Source organism: Nothobranchius furzeri, chromosome 6, assembly GCF_043380555.1.
Source record: "Nothobranchius furzeri strain GRZ-AD chromosome 6, NfurGRZ-RIMD1, whole genome shotgun sequence".
In the NCBI taxonomy this organism is placed as follows: domain Eukaryota; kingdom Metazoa; phylum Chordata; class Actinopteri; order Cyprinodontiformes; family Nothobranchiidae; genus Nothobranchius; species Nothobranchius furzeri.
This window is the reverse complement of record NC_091746.1, coordinates 41,434,070-41,454,075: the sequence shown is the minus strand read 5'-3', so window position 1 is coordinate 41,454,075 and position 20,006 is coordinate 41,434,070. Positions and strand designations below refer to the sequence as shown.

Here is a 20,006-nt window from a genome sequence, read left to right as displayed (position 1 = left end):
CTGAAATATTTTCAACCTTTTGATGATATTCTAATTTACTGGCCAGCACCTGTACAGTGTGACTGTGAGAACATTGCTCAGGCCGACATCCTCTATGGTACTAATTAGCCTGCAGCATGTGGCATTTATCAGTTTTTCATGCTTATGTGTGGCCATCAGTAGTGAGTTTTCATTTAGGTGATATTTTTATCTCAAAGTACTCTGGTGATAGGAAAATTCCACTTGGCAAATCATTTGTTTTATCAGTTCCGCCGTCTGGAAGAGATTTATTATGAAAATGTCACTGTAAAAGATCCGTACAGCGTTTGTTTGAAACAAGGCCAGATCTTTTGCATCTCTTTTATTTTAAATGTTTGCTCATATAACAGCTGGACCAGTCTTAGTCCAACCCAGGGATTGTCTGTGTGTGTATGTTAAGGTTAAAAGTCAGCAAGATTGGACTTTCAAAACAAAAATAATGAAAGTTTGTTAAAATGCTATAAAAACTCTGTCCACATTTTTTGCATGCCTCTTAGTTAAAATACTATTTCAAATGCTTATTGTGGATATTTAATTTTAAAATACATAACAACACAGTTTTTCTAGTCAAATGTGGCCTTTCCCAGCAAAGCCTCTGAAAACGCTGTATTTTCTAAATCTGAACCTCTGACGTAAGCATACTTTAATGGTTTTGGCCCATCATAAGTAGAATTATAAACATTTAAAGTTTCCTCTGTGTCAGAGCCACATTAGAATCCATATTTTTCTCTGGATTAAGCTAACAGGACTCCCTCAGCTGACGCCACTTGGTTTGGCCAAAAAAAAAAACTTTTTCACAAAAATGACTCTAAAATCCTAAATAATTTATGCACGTGTAAAAAAATTTTTAAACGAGTTTCCATTATGTTTCTCTAAACATTGGTTCATGGTAGTCTCTAACTTGCAGTTTGCTCTTTAAAGCAAATAAAAAAATATAAAGTTGTTCTGTCTCATTTGTCTAAAAATCCCTGCCAATAACACGTTTCAGAAGCAACTACTGGACCATCATTGTTGGTTTTGCCACACTTCCTGGGTCCTCTATTCATTACGTACTCCTGTATTTAGCAAAAGAACACCACAGGTGTGAGTGGATCGTGGCTCAATAATATTAGAGGAGAAACAGACGGCTGCTACCACTACAACTTTAGGGCAAACTAGAGTTCCAAAAATAGAAACACCATCTGAATTCACAGACAACAAAAGACATTTGGACCTAGAAAACAGTGACTAGTATTTAGCATGTAGTCATCTTCTACCGCTTATCCGGGTCTGGGTCGCGGGGGCAGCATCCCAACTAGGGAGCTCCAGACTGTCCTCTCCCCAGCCACCTCCACCAGTTCCTCCGGCAGGACTCCAAGGCGTTCCCGGACCAGATTGGAGATGTAACCTCTCCAACGTGTCCTGGGTCGACCCGGGGGCCTCTTGCTGGCAGGACATGCCCGATACACCTCCCCAGGGAGGCGTCCAGGAGGCATCCAGACCAGATGCCCAAACCACCTCAACTGACTCCTTTCGATCCGGAGGAGCAGCGGTTCTACTCCGAGTCCCTCCAGAATGTCCGAGCTCCTCACCCTATCTCTTAAGCCTGAGCCTGGCCACTCTACGAAGGAAACTCATTTCGGCCGCTTGTATCTGCGATCTCGTTCTTTCGGTCATTACCCAAAGCTATTGACCATAGGTGAGGATTGGGACGTAGATAGTAAATCGAGAGCCTGGCTTTCTGGCTCAGCTCCCTCTTCACCACGACAGATCGGCTCAGCGTCCGCATCACTGCAGACGCTGAACCAATCCGCCTGTCGATCTCCCGATCCCTCCTACCCTCACTCGTGAACAAGATACTTAAACTCCTCCACTTGAGGTAGGACCTCTCCCCCGGCCCGGAGTTGGCAAGCCACCCTTTCCCGGTCAAGAACCATGGTCTCAGATTTGGAGGTGCTGATCCTCATCCCAGCCGCTTCACACTTGGCCGTGAACCTACCCAGCAATTGCTGAAGGTCAGAGCTGGATGAAGCTAGGAGGACCAAATCATCCACAAAAAGCAGAGACGAAATTCTCCTGCCATCAAACTCGACACACTCCACACCACGGCTGCACCTAGAAATTCTGTCCATAAAGGTAATGAACAGAACTGTTGACAAAGGGCAGCCCTGGCGGAGTCCAACCCTCACCGGGAACAGGTCTGACTTACTACCGGCTATGCGGACCAAACTCACGCTCCTCTGGTAAAGGGACTGAATGGCCCTTAACAGAAAGCCACCCACCCCTTACTCCTGGAGCGTCCCCCACAGAGTGCCCCTGGTATTTAGCACGTTCTCTTTAACTGTGGCAATGTGGGTTTCTGGTTCCAGCACTGTCTCAAGGAAGATACTTGATACAGTGCTTGTTTGTATTCCGTATAACAGCTTTAAACTCCGAGTCACTGTCTGATCATTTTCAAAAATAATAAGTAAAACATGTTTTCTCAGTGAACCTGCTGTTTAGGTAATATATTCATTAAAGGTATGGTTGACTGACACATTTTTTTTACTATTATTTCTGATAATAATCAGTCACTCTGAGTTTTTCATGCAGTCTGAACATGAAAACAGTCTTCTACACCAAACTCCTGCATTAGCTTCTGATACAAAATAGATGGTGAAATGCTAGGATGTGAAAATCCTCTCATATCCATGTCACATAGTGAATTTGCATTCATGGCCTAACCCACTTTGGCTTGCACCCGCCCACAGGAGGTCTTTTGTTTATTTATGTAGTTTTATAATTTTGCAGGGAGAAGATAATGGTGACTTTGCAACATGGCTGAATGCGTTCCGTTAGCCAATCAGAAGCTAGGTGTGTGCATATAATTAATAATAAAGATGAGCAATCGTGCACCAGCAAACTTCTGCATCTCAGAACAGGAGCAATAAATAACTCATAGGGCATTGATTTACACTAAGGAACACTGCAAATATGTTGAATAAACAAGTAAACAACATCTATAGTGCAATAAGGCTTTTCCAATCTAATCATGTGTATCATCTGATACTCCAACTGAAGAAATGCTTTCTTATATTTTAGTGTTTAGAAAATTAAAAAAAAAACATTGAACTGCTGAGTTGCTGTAAGAGTATAAAGCAAACCTGTCTGGCTGGTTTTCAGGTTCAGTTTTAGACCATTTTGTGTATTTGTTAGTTGTAAGTCTGGCTTAATAAAAGACTTGTCTGTGAACAGTCATTCAAAATAATAAAATTGTCTTCATGATGGGTGACTTTCGTCCGTGAAACTAAAGAGGTGCTTTTCAAGAAAATAAGTTATTTACAAAATTCAGTCTCAGTGCTGCAACAAATCAGGATTGGCTCCGATCGAGTGGTTCTTGGGGACAAACGGGCATGAACAACACACATGCATAAAAGACCATTAAGCAGCAATAAATTGCCAAGTGTTGGCTCATCAGTGGTGCTCTGATGAAATTATGAACACAGTTCAATTACACCTAGTTGCACTATTTGGGGGAAATTAAACTGGAGTACTGGACCCTCTACAAAACAGCACAGGGATGATAGAGACGTGTACAGCACTCTGCAAACTGCTATCTAATTAGATTTTGCCTTGCGGGACTCCATTAATAACTTAAAATATAATGCACACTTCATTGGAGGGGGCCATCAGTGTGGGTGTGTTATTGGGCTCTGGAGGGGAGGGAGGCGCCTTCTGCTGCTCATAACCGTGGAAGGAAGAAGTCGGCATAAATCAGACGGGGCAGATTTTGTGTAGGTAACTCTGTAATGAGATTTAGAGATTTTAATGTTTTAATAAAAGTGAAACGAGAAAATGTTTTTAGTAAAAAAAAAAAATAAATAAAAAAGAAGAAAAGAAACGTGTAGCTGTTGGAATGTTGTGTTTGCTCCTGACCTTTGACTAGCTTGTTGGACATTCATTAGCATGACAGCTGGTTGTTGTTGTAATTAAGCAGGGGCTGATTACTTGTCTCACACACACACACGCGCACGCACGCACCCACACACACACACACACACACACACACACATACACACACACATACAGGTGCTGGCCAGTAAATTAGAATATCATCAAAAGGTTGAAAATATTTCAGTAATTCCATTCAAAACGTGAAACTTGTACATTATATTCATGCAATGCACACAGACCAATGTATTTCCAATGTTCATTACATTTAAATTTGATATTCATAAGTGACAACCAATGAAAACATCAAATCTGGTATCTCAGAAAATTAGAATATTCTAAAGGCCAATGAAAAAATGTTTGTTTCTCTAATGTTGGCCAACTGAAAAGAATGAACATGAAAAGAATGTGCATGTATAGCACTCAATACTTAGTCGGGGCTCCTTTTGCCTCAATAACTGCAGTAATGCGGCGTGGCATGGACTCGATCAGTCTGTGGCACTGCTCAGGTGTTATGAGAGCCCAGGTTGCTCTGATAGTCGTCTTCAGCTCCTCTGCATTGTTGGGTCTAGCGTATTGCATCCTCCGCTTCACAATACCCCATAGATTTTCTATGGGGTTAAGGTCAGGCGAGTTTGCTGGCCAATCAAGGACAGGGATACCATGGTCCTTGAACCAGGTGCTGGTGGTTTTGGCACTGTGTGCAGGTGCCAAGTCCTGTTGAAAGGTGAAGTCTGCATCCCCATAAAGTTGGTCAGCAGCAGGAAGCATGAAGTGCTCTAAAACTTCCTGGTAGACGGCTGCATTGACCCTGGACCTCAGGAAACAGAGTGGGCCAACACCGGCAGATGACATGGCACCCCACACCATCACTGACGGTGGAAACTTTACACTGGACCTCATGCAACGTGGATTCTGTGCTTCTCCGCTCTTCCTCCAGACTCTGGGTCCTTGATTTCCAAAGGAAATGCAGAACTTGCTTTCATCAGAAAACATAACTTTGGACCACTCAGCATCAGTCCAGTCCTTTTTGTCCTTGGCCCAGGCGAGACGCTTCTTGCGCTGTTTCTTGTTCAAGAGTGGCTTGACACACGGAATGCGACACCTGAATCCCATGTCTTTCATGAGTCTCCTCGTGGTGGTTCTTGAAGCGCTGACTCCAGCTGCAGTCCACTCTTTGTGGATCTCCCCCACATTTTTGAATGGGTTTGTCGTCACAATTCTCTGCAGGGTGCGGTTATCCCTAGAGCTTGTACACTTTTTTCTACCACATTTTTCCGTCCCTTCGCCTGTCTGTTAATGTGCTTGGACACAGAGCTCTGCGAACAGCCAGCTTCTTTAGCAATCACCTTTTGTGTCTTGCCCTCCTTGTGCAAGGTGTCAATGATTGTCTTTTGGACAGCTGTTAAGTCAGAAGTCTTCCCCATGATTGTGGTGCCTTCAAAACAAGACTGAGGGACCTTTTAAAGGCCTTTGCAGGTGTTTTGAGTAAATCAGCTGATTAGAGTGGCAGCAGGTGTCTTCTATATTCAGCCTTTTCAGAATATTCTAATTTTTTGAGATACCAAATTTGGAGTTTTCATTAGTTGTCACTTATGAATATCAAATTTAAATGTAATGAACATTGGAAATACATTGGTCTGTGTGCATTGCATGAATATAATGTACAAGTTTCACGTTTTGAATGGAATTACTGAAATATTTTCAACCTTTTGATGATATTCTAATTTACTGGCCAGCACCTGTACACACACAAGAATTGACTGCTGTAGTGCAACCGCTGCAGTTTGATTTTCAATCTTTAACTTCCACATTCTGTGACAATTGTCCGCTAACTGCTAATGTGCCACTTCAGTTGCCTCTTCATGATGACTGAGCGTGCATAAAGTCTCTGAGTCATTTGATCATAAATATAGATTAAGTACAATCGAAGGCTTTCTGAGCTGAGTGCTGACGGAGATGAGAGTTCTTTCATTAGAGAAAGTCTGTGACGCCAAACCCTGCAACATCACATGCAGAGATGGTTTCTCTCCATGTTCTGCCATTTCTTTTAGAATATATATTTTTATTTTACTTTCTTACATCACACAACCTTCTACGCATTATTGAATTAAAGCTTTTCAGCCTTCTTAAAACCATGACTGTTCTATCATGTATACGCCCACGTTCGTATCACATCTCATCAGATAGTTTATTCATTCATTTTATTCATTTCTAGTCTTAATGAATGTCTTCAAAAGCTGCAGAAATTTCATGCACCTCTTGCAAAAGGTTTTGTTTATAAAACTGGAAATGGTGGATATAGTTATATCTGTCAAGTTATGTCTAATTTGGTTGGTTTGTTGAACAAATAAATGTTATCCACAATCTCACATCAAATCACAAAAGCTGTCTTTTAGCATCTAAAGCCGTGACCCAATGCATCAGATTATTGCATACTCTAAGATCCTGCACAGATCATTCAAGTTAAGTCTGATGTTTTTACATCTTACCAAGGTCTTCATCCTGTGTGGACAGAGCATTAAAGAAAATAATTCATCACAGTAGCGAACAATCCAGAAAACGACCAAAAAGTTATTTGGATACAGGGACATAAACCAACGATAATATATTATTGAGTTGTGAAAAGGCTGGGTAGTATTAATATTATTTAAAATATCGATATAATTTCAAACAAGATTACTTAATATTGATATAACTAGTCAAGCCGTTAGCATTAGCAACAAGCGCTAGCTGCCAATGCTAACAGCTAGCTTGCTCCATCTCTAAGCGGTCATTTCATGTATTCCCACGCGTCTGCTCAATCAGGAAACCTCTGGGTCAATGTATTGCTCTAAACTTTGCATTTGGCTTTGTGATTTTTAATTCTTTGAGGATGTTCGTTTGTGTTTCAGCAAGCCTTTTTATTGTGGCTGCCAACCAGATTTCTCTTTCTTGTTTGTGAGAGATGAGCCAAACCTCACCCTCTCGTAGTCAAGAAACAGCTACGGAGAGCAGTGAGTCCCAAAAGAGCGAGAGTGTAATCCTGAGCAGTAGATGCAAAAACATCATAAATTTGACTTAACCTGATCAATTTTTTTCTGGACAAAAATTATTTACTGGTAATATTGTGGTTGATGGGATATGAGCCTCCTCTAGATGGAATTTGAATTATTTTATAAATAAAAGTGCCTGTGCCTAGCTCTTAACTGGGATAGATAGACAGACAGACAGATTATTTATTGTAGTCATGGCCCAGTTTACAATAAATCCAATTCCAAATACAATGTAAAGAAGAACCATGTAAAACACATATTGATAAAAACCTACATGTGTGTTGACACAGTTGTACCAGTGTTTCTAAAGCTCAGACTGGTAGATAATAGGCATTAAGTTTAATGTTTGACAAGACTCAATACTTTTCATGCATTTAATCTGCTGATGAATTCATGAATACAATTTCTCAAGACTGCTTAAAGGGAGTTGACTTGTAAATACTTTACAGGAAGAAAAAGATCTAGATATATATCGTATATTCAGCTAAGAGATATCGAGGTATAGGTTTTGGTCCATATCGCTCAGCCCTAAGCTGTGATTGTGGTTGTTGCACCCTAATGGTTAGTAGTCATACTCGGCTACTAAAAGAAAAATACAAATCAACAAGTCAACAGGGCATTCAAAATCTAAATTCACTTTCATCTCATATCTTTAAAACCACGGGAAACATATCCAACCTTCTTGGAGCGCTAATTGGTTAATGATCATCGTAAAAGCTGGAGTAGTCGACCCAGCGTGGGCAGATATAAGAAATGTTTTAACGGCATCAGTACGAAACATTGTTTTTATGTTATTTTACACCAATACAGCCTTTTCTGTAAACAGTGAAGGTCACTCCCTTTAAAAAAGAGTGACAGCTCCAAGCTTCCATATTTTATGCTGCTCCAAATGTCCCTGAAGATTGTTGAAACTCCTGATAGGATTTATACAAGTCCGTCATCAATCAGAAATTTCTAAAGTTGGTTTCCTCTCCTGAATTCCTGCCCAGGTTGGTTCTGGGAGGATGGCGGCTCCCTATCTGTCAGCAGCAGTGTTTTGATGTGTTTTGACAACGTTGTTTGTGACTGATGGGGTCCCTCGGTTGAATAGATCCTCCTGCTTAGCCGCTGAAGTGATGGAGTGTGGAGTGACAACCTGACAGATGGAACACAAAAAGTCATACTGGCTGTTTTTCTACCTGGGACGGTGTTGAGTGTGATGTGTTGAGGAGATTTGTAACTCTCTCTCGTTTTGTGTGTTGTTTGTGTATCAGGCCTTTCCCATCTGAGGACACAGCCCTGAATGAAGATGATGTGTACCGAAGCCTGGAGGAGTTGGCAGAGTAAGTGTGCATTCTACTAAATAAAAAAACACTCACACAGGCTGTTTTTCATCACCAGTGGGGACAATGCATTATTTATCCAAAGGCCTCCCCTAATATTAACCTCATCCTAACGTTTGCCTGATCTAAGCCAAGGAAACCTAAAGCCTGCTGGGAAATTATTTAACTTTAGTTTAACTTTCTTCACATTGAAACAGCTGCACTGAAAACTCATTTGTGTTTTGTCTCAAGTTATGAAAAAGATCATTTTTAATCAAGATTCAACTAGAATTTCATTTATTCGTTTTCATCTGCTTATCTGGGTCACGGGGGGATAGCATCCCCAGCAGTGACACCCATATCGTCCTCTTTCTATCAACCTCAACTAACTCTACCTGTGTTACAAGGCGTTCCCCCGTTGGTGATGTTAACTCCTCCGGCTCGTCCTTGGTTGAACCGTGGGCCTCCTTCCGAAAGGACCTGCTTAAGGCAGGAGGTACCCTGAACCACCTCAGCTGACTCCTTTTAGTGTCTTTTTGCGAAGCGTCTTTGAGTGACCTAAAAAGAGCTATGTAACGTTGATGTATAATTATTATTATTATTATTAGTGTAGAGGAGCAGCGGCTGTACTCCCTGTCCCTCCCAAATGTCAGAACTCCTCACCCTACTTATAAAGATGAGTCCAGCTATCCTTCAAAGGAAACCAACTTTCTCCACTTTTTCAACCGTATTTGTGAAGTAGTTTATTTTGGTCATGACTGTTTTTTGTCATTGAACCAAGAAAACAAAGAATAAGTAAAGAGCTCGTCTCTCTGGCCTAGCTCTCTCCTCACCACAACAAACCAGTTCAGACACTTTCCCAATCTGCCTGTCAACCTTCAAATTTATGTTTGTATAAATTTGGATTTAATGCCATTTCAACAGATTTCAGTTCATGGAACTTCTGAAAAATGAAAACTCCAGATAGCACTTTTTCTATCAAAGCCTCAGTTAAATGTTTGTATTTGCAAAATGTATAATGACCGTTTTAAAATAGTTTAAAAGTCTAAATTCTTAGATAGAAATGTTAAAAGCAGCCAATAATAAGAGTTGCTTTGCCCATAAATGTCGATGCTGAGTGTCACTTATTCCAATATCTGCTAATTACTTAATTACATAAGCAACAAGCTCTCTATCACTCTTCCTGTTGCCATGGTGACTCTAGCAGCACTCTGGATGTAGGCTTGGCTGCTTGTTTGCTCCCCTCAGTAGCTGGCTGCCTGGTTTGGGGAGCGTTAGTTGGGGTTTTGCTGTTTGTGTGAGACAGTCATCGGCTCACAGGCTGGTGACGGCAGCTGTTTGACTCAGATTCATGAAGAAATAATTAGTTAACTGCTCTGAGATGGGTGCCATTCATCACAGAGAAGGAAGGAGAAAAAAGAGGGATAAAAAGGATCATGTGAGCTGTAGATATATGCCTTCTGAATACATGATTGGGATGCTCTGTTGTGGATGAGGCATGGTTGGTAGAGCCAAGCAGGCTAATGCTGGATTAAAGGACAAATGCTGTATATTTGTTTGAAAATATGGCTGAAATTAGTCTCCTTTTCAAAGCAGTAGTCAAATCTGAACACACAAGCTGGTTACAGATTTGCTTGAAGGGTTTAACTTCAAAAGCTACAAAATAAGATGCTTCTTATGTAGAAAACGTGCTTTATTTCTTTGACAAGTTAGCTGTTGAAATGAGTAGCTGTTCCTGAAATGGTCAACGTCAGTTAATACCTTCAGTGCTGTTCTTTTAGTTTTTTTCTGCTGAAATTCTCACCCATTATCTGGCTTTTGTGAAGCCTCTCCAGAGATTTTCTAAAATGTTTGCCCACCTGTGCATTTTCATTTAGTCCCATTTTGTTTGTGTTTTTAAGTAAAATCACTCATGGACTTATATTTTTCTGTATCCATCTGCAAGTTTAGTCCAAACCATAAACCTTCTACCGCTGTGGTCCATAGTTGTGTTTCTCCAGTCTATGTGAGCTATTCCAAAATTATTTTCTAAGGTTTTCTATAAATGTCCACATCTAAACTTTATTGAGTAAGATGAGAAACAGATTACTCAGATTACTCCTTTTACAATGTGGATATTTGTTCATCTATTGCACTGTTAAAGAGATTGTTTGATAATCCAAAAGGACTTTTGCAGTCACATCATGGTTATGATCTTCCTGCATTTTCTTCTCAGATCATAGCTTGACCATTTTTATTTTAACTTGTACCCCCAGTTCCCCTTTACCTTAGATACCATTGGCGTATTGTGAGTTTTAGCAGTTTTATGATTTTCGCACTTGTTCTAGACTCTTAGTCCTTTTGGATTGGTGGTGAAAATGAATTTAACTTGAATTTGACCATCCTTTTCAACATGTATTCATTAATATATTAAGAACTGATTCAACAGCCACCTAAAAAGGCTTGTCCTTGTAAGACCTTGTTTTAAATTTTGAATGACTGGACAGCGGTTAAAACTTTCTGGTGGATGTGGATGGACATGAGCTATGATATATTTATTAAGCTTTGGAATTAAAATCTCTGTCCTGTGAATAACCCCCAACTCTAAAACGTGTCCAAGAACATAGCCTGAAAAGTTGTCTGAAAGCTCAGAGTCTTTGGAGTGGTCCAAGGTGTTTATTTTTTTATATGTGTCGCATTCTTTTCCTTTCCCTCTATACCCATTTTCCCCACAATAAGAAGGGATTCTAGTTTCCATAAGATAGATGTAAGGATTACATGTAACCATGGCAACAACTACCACTGAGTCCAGCGAATATACAAGAAAAAAAACACGAATTGAGCAAGTGAGGTAAATGATTTGCTGCCTTTAATGCGATTCAAAGGTTTTACTGATGTTTGACCCCCCAACTCTGTTTCCTCCATTGATTAAAATTGACCTCTGCGACTATGGCAGCAGCTTCATTGAGTCAGAAGATTGAGTTCATCTATTTCTCCCAAACAGTCAGTGATCTCAGACCACTGTGTTCCTTGTGTAACCTATACAGTAGGTTCAGAGGGCAGGTCTTATTGAATTAATCATGCTGTTCCACCGTATGGCTGCTCGTGACCTTTTACGGGAAGCGTTTAGCTTCACAAATGGACAGACGTATAATTGATTCATCAGCAGGGCCTAGACTTAATACAGTTGGACACACTTCTGTGTGTGTGTGTGTGTGTGTGTGTGTGTGTGTGTGTGTGTGTGTGTGTGTGTGTGTGTGTGTGTGTGTGTGTGTGTGTGTGTGTGTGTGTGTGTGTGTGTGTGTGTGTGTGTGTGATTTATGAAGGGTGCATGACTGAACTGCAGGATTAAAGAGGACAGTATTCATCTTCCCAGGGTAGTAATACTTTGTAAGGGCGTGAAACCATTTTGTTTCCCAAAGGAAGAAATGACATGTGGCGTCGTAAAAACTAAATAGCAGCATGTTGGAAATAAAACAACAATATTGAACCTACAAATATTGGTTGTAAAGCTTTACGGGTGACTGTGACAGCAATTTTAAAGCAAACAATAGAAATTTATTGAAACGTGATGGTTAAACTCCTGTGTCCTGAACAAAACATAACTGTTATGTAGCCTAAAATCCCGACAGTTAAACAGATCAACAAGTTAATTCAACATCTCTCAGAGGATAGATTGTGATTAGCCACTAATTCATTCGGGAGTCGTAAAAATGGTTGTCCCGGTGGGCCTCAGAGGTCATCGCTGTCATTTGTGTTCTTCTGGGAAGTTCAATAAAACAGGTTGAGGTCCATCCATCCAGCTGTCTAGGATTTTGAAGCTATTGGAGGCTGCAAGTCCAAGAAGGACACTCAGACATTTGTCTCCCTGGGATTATAGTCCCAATTTATTCACCAAAGACTGAAGCAGCATCCTCATTACAGCGGATGAATCCCTGATCCGTCTTGCTCCATTCTGCCATTATTCATGAACTTAAATTCCTCCACTTAAAGCAACGGCTCACCTCCAACACTTGGACTCTACAAATCAACAAAAAGTGCCACTCCTGAAATCATACTGTTTTTAATAATAGCCTTGAAGGAAATTGTGAATTCTATAATCAGGTCTACAAGTTGAGACGCAGCCTATTCTCTTGTTAGCAGCAGATCACATAACCACTACCTGTCTGCAACATTTAGCCGGCAGCTTTAGCTAGCTTAACTTTTCTCATGGAAGTATCAAAAATAATATCCATTACATTCCTGAATATTGGTAGAAAGTCTGTTTGATAATCATGATCACATATTCAAAGAATCATATCTGAAATACTTTTACTCTAAAACTTTTATTTTTTATGCACAATGTTTTTAAACAAGATCTTTCGGTTCTGCTGTATTTATGTATTTACGCATTTTAAGGTGATTTTTTAATGATATTTTGTAGCTAAATAGTCCTGTACTTACCCTTCTATCCAGCATGTATGGATGCTGTGGAAAGTGGTGTTTTGCTTGACTGATTATCGTTTTAAAGGTTAAGTGGAAGCCACTTGTGTTGTTGGAGGATTTAAATTTACAATATTATGTCAGGAGAACTCATGTCAAGTGAGGTGGATTGCGGCCTGCAGCCGTCGTTATGAGCTCACCTGGAAATGCTGGCTATAAATGCACAGGATGGAGAGTCCATAGAACATGCATTTGTATAATTGTGAATCACACAGTTGTTTGCATCCTGCTAGACCGTATCTATTTCTCCATCTAATTGAGGCCCCACAGGTTAATATGGTAAATCTGGTCCAAACTTCCTCCCTCCGGCATTCAGATGTCACGTTTTCACCTCGCTAAACCCTAAGTCCCCCACCCCCCATCTGGAATGACTCCATCCTGGAGTTGACAAAGCATGAAATAGGGTGGATCGGGCACAGTTGCCAAGGGACTTATTTCCTTTGCGAAAGGCACACATAGATTTCCATTCCCAAGTGTGCACTGTCACAAGCTCTTTGTGTCACAGTTTATTTTCCTGCATTAATCCCAGGGGTTGACGGTGGGGGGGCTAGTGCTGCAAAGTCAATAGCTTGTAAGAATAGGAAACTCACTTAGGAGGATTTTACTACAAAATATAACATGCCAATCAAAAAAAATGTTATTCCCCAGAAGGTGAAGGTCTCGATTACCTGTTGGTCTACATTCCTACCCTCACCTATGGTTACGAGCTTTGGGTAGTGAACGAGATTGCAGATACAAGCGGTTAAAATGAGTTATCTCTGCAGGGTGTCTGGGCTCTCCCTTAGAGATAGGGTGAAAAGCTCAGTCATCCGGGAGGGGCTCGGAGTAGACCCGCTGCTCTTCCACATCAAGAGGAGCCAGTTGAGGTGGTTCAGGCATCTGGTCAGGTTGCCTCTCTGGTGAGGTTTTCCAGGCACGTCCAACTAGGAGGAGACCTAAAGGAAGACCTAGGACACGCTGGAGGGATAATGGGTGTTTCTCAATGTCAAGGTGCCTGACTTTGCAAGGCAATGTCTTGTGAGGCCATTCGCCTTGCTTACGAGGACACTGTCCTTCCTTGGTCAAAGAAAATGTTTAAATGGAACAGAATTACATCATGTGACCAACACGGTCACGTGACAGGGGAGATAACGTTATAATTTAAACGCATAATTTTCAATATAAATATATAACAAGACTTTTACTTTTTAAATTGTGTATATTTTTGTTAAATTAAAATTATAAGTGAGTTACAGTGGTGTGGAAAAACGAATTGCCCCCTTCCTGATTTCTTATTCTTTTGCATGTTTGTCACACAAAATGTTTCTGATCATCAAACACATTTAACCATTAGTCAAAGATAACACAAGTAAACACAAAATGCAGTTTTGAAATGATGGTTTTTATTATTTAGGGAGAGAACAAAATCCAAACCTACATTGCCCTGTGTGAAAAAGTCATTGCCCCCTTGTTAAAAAATAACCCAACTGTGGTGTTTCACACCTGAGTTCAATTTCTGTAGCCACCCCCAAGCCTGATTACTGCCACACCTGTTTCAATCAAGAAATCACTTAAATATGAGCTGCCTGACACCACCGAGAAGTAGACCAAAAGCACCTCAAAAGCTAGACATCATGCCAAGATCCAAAGAAATTCAAGCACAAATGAGAACAAAAGTAATTGAGATCTATCAGTCTGGTAAAGGTTATGAAGCCATTTCTAAAGCTTTGGGACTCCAGCGAACCACAGTGAGTGCCATTATCCACAAATGGCAACAACATGGAACAGTGGTGAACCTTCCCAGGAGTGGGCGGCCGACCAAGATTACCCCAAGAGCGCAGAGACAACTCATCCAAGAGGTCACAAAAGACCCCAGGACAACTTCTAAAGAACTGCAGGCCTCACTTGCCTCAGTTAAGGTCAGTGTTCACGACTCCACCATAAGAAAGAGACTGGACAAAAATGGCCTGCATGGCAGATTTCCAAGATGCAAACCACTGTTAAGCAAAAAGAACATTAGGGCTCGTCTCAATTTTGCTAAGAAACATCTCAATGATTGCCAAGACTTTTGGGAAAATCCCTTGTGGACTGATGAGACAAAAGTTGAACTTTTTGGAAGGCAATTGTCCCGTTACATCTGGCGTAGAAGTAACGCAGCATTTCAGACAAAGAACATCATACCAACAGTAAAATATGGTGGTGGTAGTGTGATGGTCTGGGGTTGTTTTGCTGCTTCAGGAACTGGAAGGTTTGCTGTGATAAATGGAACCATGAATTCTACTGTCTACCAAAACATCCTGAAGGAGAATGTCCGGCCATCTGTTCGTCAACTAAAGCTGAAGCCATCTTGGGTGCTGCAGCAGGACAATGACCCAAACCACACCAGCAAATCCACCTCTGAATGGCTGAAGAACAACAAAATGAAGACTTTGGAGTGGCCTAGTCAAAGTCCTGACCTGAATCCTATTGAGATGCTATGGCATGACCTTAAAAAGGTGGTTCATGCTAGAAAACCCTCAAATAAAGCTGAATTACAACAATTCTGCAAAGATGAGTGGGCCAAAATTCCTCCAGAGTGCTGAAAAAGACTCGTAGCAAGTTATCGCAAACGCTTGATTGCAGTTATTGCTGCTAAGGGAGACCCAACCAGTTATTAGGTTCAGAAGAAGAAGAAGAAAATATCATTTCTATAGCGCCTCACAAGATAAAAAATAGCGAGGCGCTTCACAAAAACAAAAAATGTAAAAAATATAAAAAAGAATTTAGAAAATGGTAAAAAAAAATATATTTAAAATGAGCAAAAAATAGACAATTGTGATTAAAACATGTTAAGAAAGAGAGAGAGTGACTAGGAAAGAGGGAAATCAGTGGATCCTAAGGAAGGTGGAATAGGTGGGGAGAGCAGAATAAAGAGAGTGGTGAAGAAGATCATACAAAGTCAGGGGGCAATTACTTTTTCACACAGGGCAATGTAGGTTTGGATTTTGTTCTCTCCCTAAATAATAAAAACCATCATTTCAAAACTGCATTTTGTGTTTACTTGTGTTATCTTTGACTAATGGTTAAATGTGTTTGATGATCAGAAACATTTTGTGTGACAAACATGCAAAAGAATAAGAAATCAGGAAGGGACAAATAGTTTTTCACACCATTGTAGTACCTGCAAGCCACCGAATCTGCTACTACTGAGCAACTAACCAACCATAGATAACTGCTTTGGATAATAAAAAAACATTTCAGATATCAACTCGATAGCTATAATTAGTTGGCTTACATTTAAACTTGAATTTTCCCCCGAAGTAGCTGACGGCTTCTGATCTGCCATCATTTTAAAAATACCAGTGTATTCTGGGAAATTTTTGACCAAGACCAGGCTACAAGACACCTCCCGTGTATCCTTGCTCAGCTAGCTAAACGGCTAACAAATGAAGAACACACGCCTCTGTAGAACATGAACATTGTAACACGCCTTGGCGGTTACTGATGATGTATCTCCTAGGCAACCGGGGCGGGACCAAGACATCAAGGCAAGGTTCCTTGGCATTGAGAAACACCCAATGTCTCTCAGCTGGTCAGGGAATGCCTTGGGATTCCCCTGAAGGAGCTGGCCCAAGTGGCTGATGAGAGGAAGTCTGGGCCTCCCTGCTTAGGCTGCTGCCCCAATGACCTGTCTCTCGATAAGTGGCAGAAAATGGATGGATGAATATTTTATTTTTATTAGCTCATCTGAGGTCATGGTTCTTGCCTGGAAAAAGGTGGAATGCCCCCTTAAATTTGGGAGAGAATCAACCTCAGATAGAGGTTCAAGTATCTTGTTGTCATGTTCTTGAGCGATGGTAGACGAAGCTACGGATCTGGGCCTCATCTTCGGTTATGAGGGTGTTGTGGTAAAGAAGGCAGCCAAGTCAAAGAGCAAAGCTTTCAACTTAAGGTTCTATCTTTGTTCCAGCCCTACTTTTGTCTTTGAGATATGGGTGATGACTGAAATAATGCGATCCTGGATTAAACTGAGCTGTATCCATTGGGTGGCTGCGCTCAGACCTAGATATGAGATTAGGAACTCTACCAACCAGAGTTAGCTCTGAGTAGAGCCTTTCTCTTTCAGCTGAGGTGGCCTGAAGATGCTGTGGGATTCCCACGAGAGAGCAGGGCATAGCACATCATTACAGACTCCATGTAATTCAAAATATACAGATTCTAACTCATTTGAACTGAAGCATAGCCTTGTTGAACGTATTATCTGAGTCATCCTCCTCCTCCTCACTGATGAAGCTCTTTGTCGTCCGAACCCAGGAGCACCCACAGATTTGGTTGCATGCAGGAACATTGGACACCCTCTGGTCTGTGTTATCAGACAGAAAATTAGACTTGATTCATGAAACCCCCTGGTCCCTCACTCCCACTCGCTGTCCCCTCTGATGCATTCTGGTGCTTGCACAGGCAAACACCTATACACATAAACATGCGCAGCCCATCTGAATTATTTATTATTGTCTGTCAGGAACTTAGGGGAGTGGTTGTGTGATGTGTGACGTCACTTAGAGAACTATAACCCTTTGTTTTCTTCCTCCCTGTTTTAACAACAACACATGGGGAGATCTGTTTCTGTCTCCTCAGGGGACGTGACGCTGAATGAATCATCAGATTCGTCAATGAAAATGTACCACCTGTGCCATTAAAGCTGCTCTCTGTTGATAGTGTTCATTATGTTTAAAAACACGTGTTTTGTTTACACCTCTGCACTGATCGACTGGGCTCCTGAAAGTGCAGGCTCAAATATATTTGGTATTTTTCATATCCGATCTAATAAAGTGGTCGTGGTTGCATTTGGTTGGCTTTTGAACTTAAAGGTTGAAAATGAACTGACTCACAAATTTTTTAAAGACTGAGCCGCAAAGCAGGGCTGTGCAATCAGTCCAACCTACATTTAAAGTTTGATTTTGGCTACTAATGATCATAAAAACAATTTATTAAATTATTATTTTTGATAGAATCCAGTCTCCCTGAATAATACAGGATTAACAGAATAAAATATTATAATAATACTAATTAATATCATTATAATATGATATTACCTCTTTAGGGAATGCAGGTTCTCAAGAGGGTCCATTTATTACAGCAAATTTTGATTAATGAATTACTCAATAAATGTGAAATTCTAATCAAACCATAACATAAAATACAAGGTTTAAATGAATCCATATTAAGATTCAAGACTCAAATGAGCAGAGAATAGAGAAATTACTAACTGGCAAGAGGTTAGAAGCTTTAATTGGCACCATCAATCAACAGGAAGTCAAGTTTTCATTTGTCAGAATAGATCTAAATTGGAGACACTAAAGAGAGTAAGACACTAGTAGATAATAATTCTCACTTAAACACATTTTTCAAAAGTAGCCTCTCCTCTTAGATCTCATTACAGGTCTCATTCATTTACCTAAACATAAACTCACATTCTCAGAGGACTTAAAGCAAAATCAAAATGATAATGTGTAGTTTCCTGTCGCTAGGGGGCGGTACATACACATCTTTCAGGGTAGTTTTACACCACATCGCCGTGACTGTCGCCAGTTTAAAGAACATTACGGTAAATATGGTTACCTGTGGAGCAGAAAGCATGCAGCCCCGGTGGGTCTCCTCAGACTTTGATGCTCCTTCAGTTAATTCCATCGGGAGAATCAAATCAAAGATACTTTATTAATCCCAGAGGGAAATTAGAGTTTCAGTACACACAATTCAGAGATCAGACATACATGGGCAAGACACATGACAAGAATTGGTGACTGTGGTCATTCGCAACCATGAGTCGCGCTACCTTAATATACAATGCTGCTGTAGTTGCCAGATCTGCTCAGGGTCCTGCACCTGCCGATAACGTCATCGTACTATGGCAATACCGCTCGGCCAAAATATATTGCATCTCTGTTTTGATTCTGTTCTTTCACTTATGTTTTGGAAAGAGTTCATCAGCTTTGTTATTAAATTCATGTTTTTTACTACCTAAATGTTTTTGAACGTGGTAACATAACTTTCGTAAGTTGTACATCCAACCATTGACAGTCACAGGATCCCAAGTCGGCCAGAAGGAAACGTCTTATATGGCATCCCCCAAAGACGCTAGACCTGCACCTTATGTACTTTAAAACAAATATTTATGGGTAAATGTTGTGGAGCTGCCAATAATTTTGAACAACTGAACATTATTTTATTCATTTTCAACAGCATTTGGATGGACATTCCCAGAGATTAAAAGTAAAACTACACATTGTCTCAGACAGATCAGTGTCCGCTCCTCCAACACCTCCACCTTTGAGAGTCACGCTGCAGTCCCACAGAGACGGGACAACATCCATCAGGCGCTGTCCACCCACGCAGTTTCCCTGTGTTCAACGTGAACCACTTTCACTTAATGAAAGAAAATAAAAACATTACAGAAGGTGAACCAAGAAACCCCAATTAAAACTTCAAACAAGACTCACATGAGCATCAAGGCAGGCTTAAGATTTGATTGAGGACAGGTTTCTTTATTCCCTGCTCGCACAGCAGGAGGAATAATTAAGCTCCATCGGCAACATCACATGTAAACACTTCTTAATGGTCCCAAACAACTCACTGACTTCACTGCTTTAATCTTTTGTTTGATGATTCATCCTATAAAATAGTCAAGTTTAGCAATTATGAATAAGAAAGAAAGAAAACAATATTTTCTACAGCACCTCTCAAGATAAAAATCATGAGGCACTTCACAAGAACAAAATATTTAATATATGAAAAAGAATTTAAAAACAATGAAAAAAATATAGTTAAAATGATAAAAAAAAAAATAAAAAACTGTGATTTAAAAATGTAAGGAAATTAAGAGGAAAGAGGGGAAATCAGTGGATCCTGGGAAAGGTAGATAGGTAGAAAGAGCTGATCAAGGAGAGCGTGATGAAGGTCACTTCAAATCCAGCCTGAACAGGTGGGGTTTCAGCTGGTTTTTAAAGGAGACCACTGAGTCCACTGATCTCAGGCTCAGGGGGAGAGAGGCAGAGTCTGGGGGCCACAGCAGCAAATGATCTGTCACCTTTGGTCTTTGGCCTGGTGCGCTGCACAACCAGTAGGCTTTGATCACTGGACCTCAGGGACCTTCTGGGGGTGTAGGGACTAAGAAGATCACCAATGTAAGATGGTGCTTGAATAAGTTAGTATGGGTATGATTCTTCATTCTCCACCGTGGATCATTTTGCTACAGTGCGTCGTCTGTGACAGCTGGGGGGTTGGACGCTCGGCCTGGCGGGGGGCCAAGCAAGGCCCACCAGGC

The 20,006-nt window shown here is 40.7% G+C and overlaps 1 protein-coding gene across 11 annotated transcripts in view; it reads left to right on the top strand.

Moving 5' to 3' along the window:
- vav2 (vav 2 guanine nucleotide exchange factor) overlaps positions 1–20,006 on the top strand; it is a 286,917-nt gene that overhangs the window by 221,914 nt on the left and 44,997 nt on the right. For all 11 annotated transcript variants that reach the window (XM_015975985.3, XM_015975978.3, XM_015975950.3 and 8 more), the window contains exon 4: positions 8,216–8,284. In XM_015975985.3, coding sequence (XP_015831471.1) covers positions 8,216–8,284 — 69 coding nt within the window. The remainder of the gene's footprint in view (positions 1–8,215; positions 8,285–20,006) is intronic.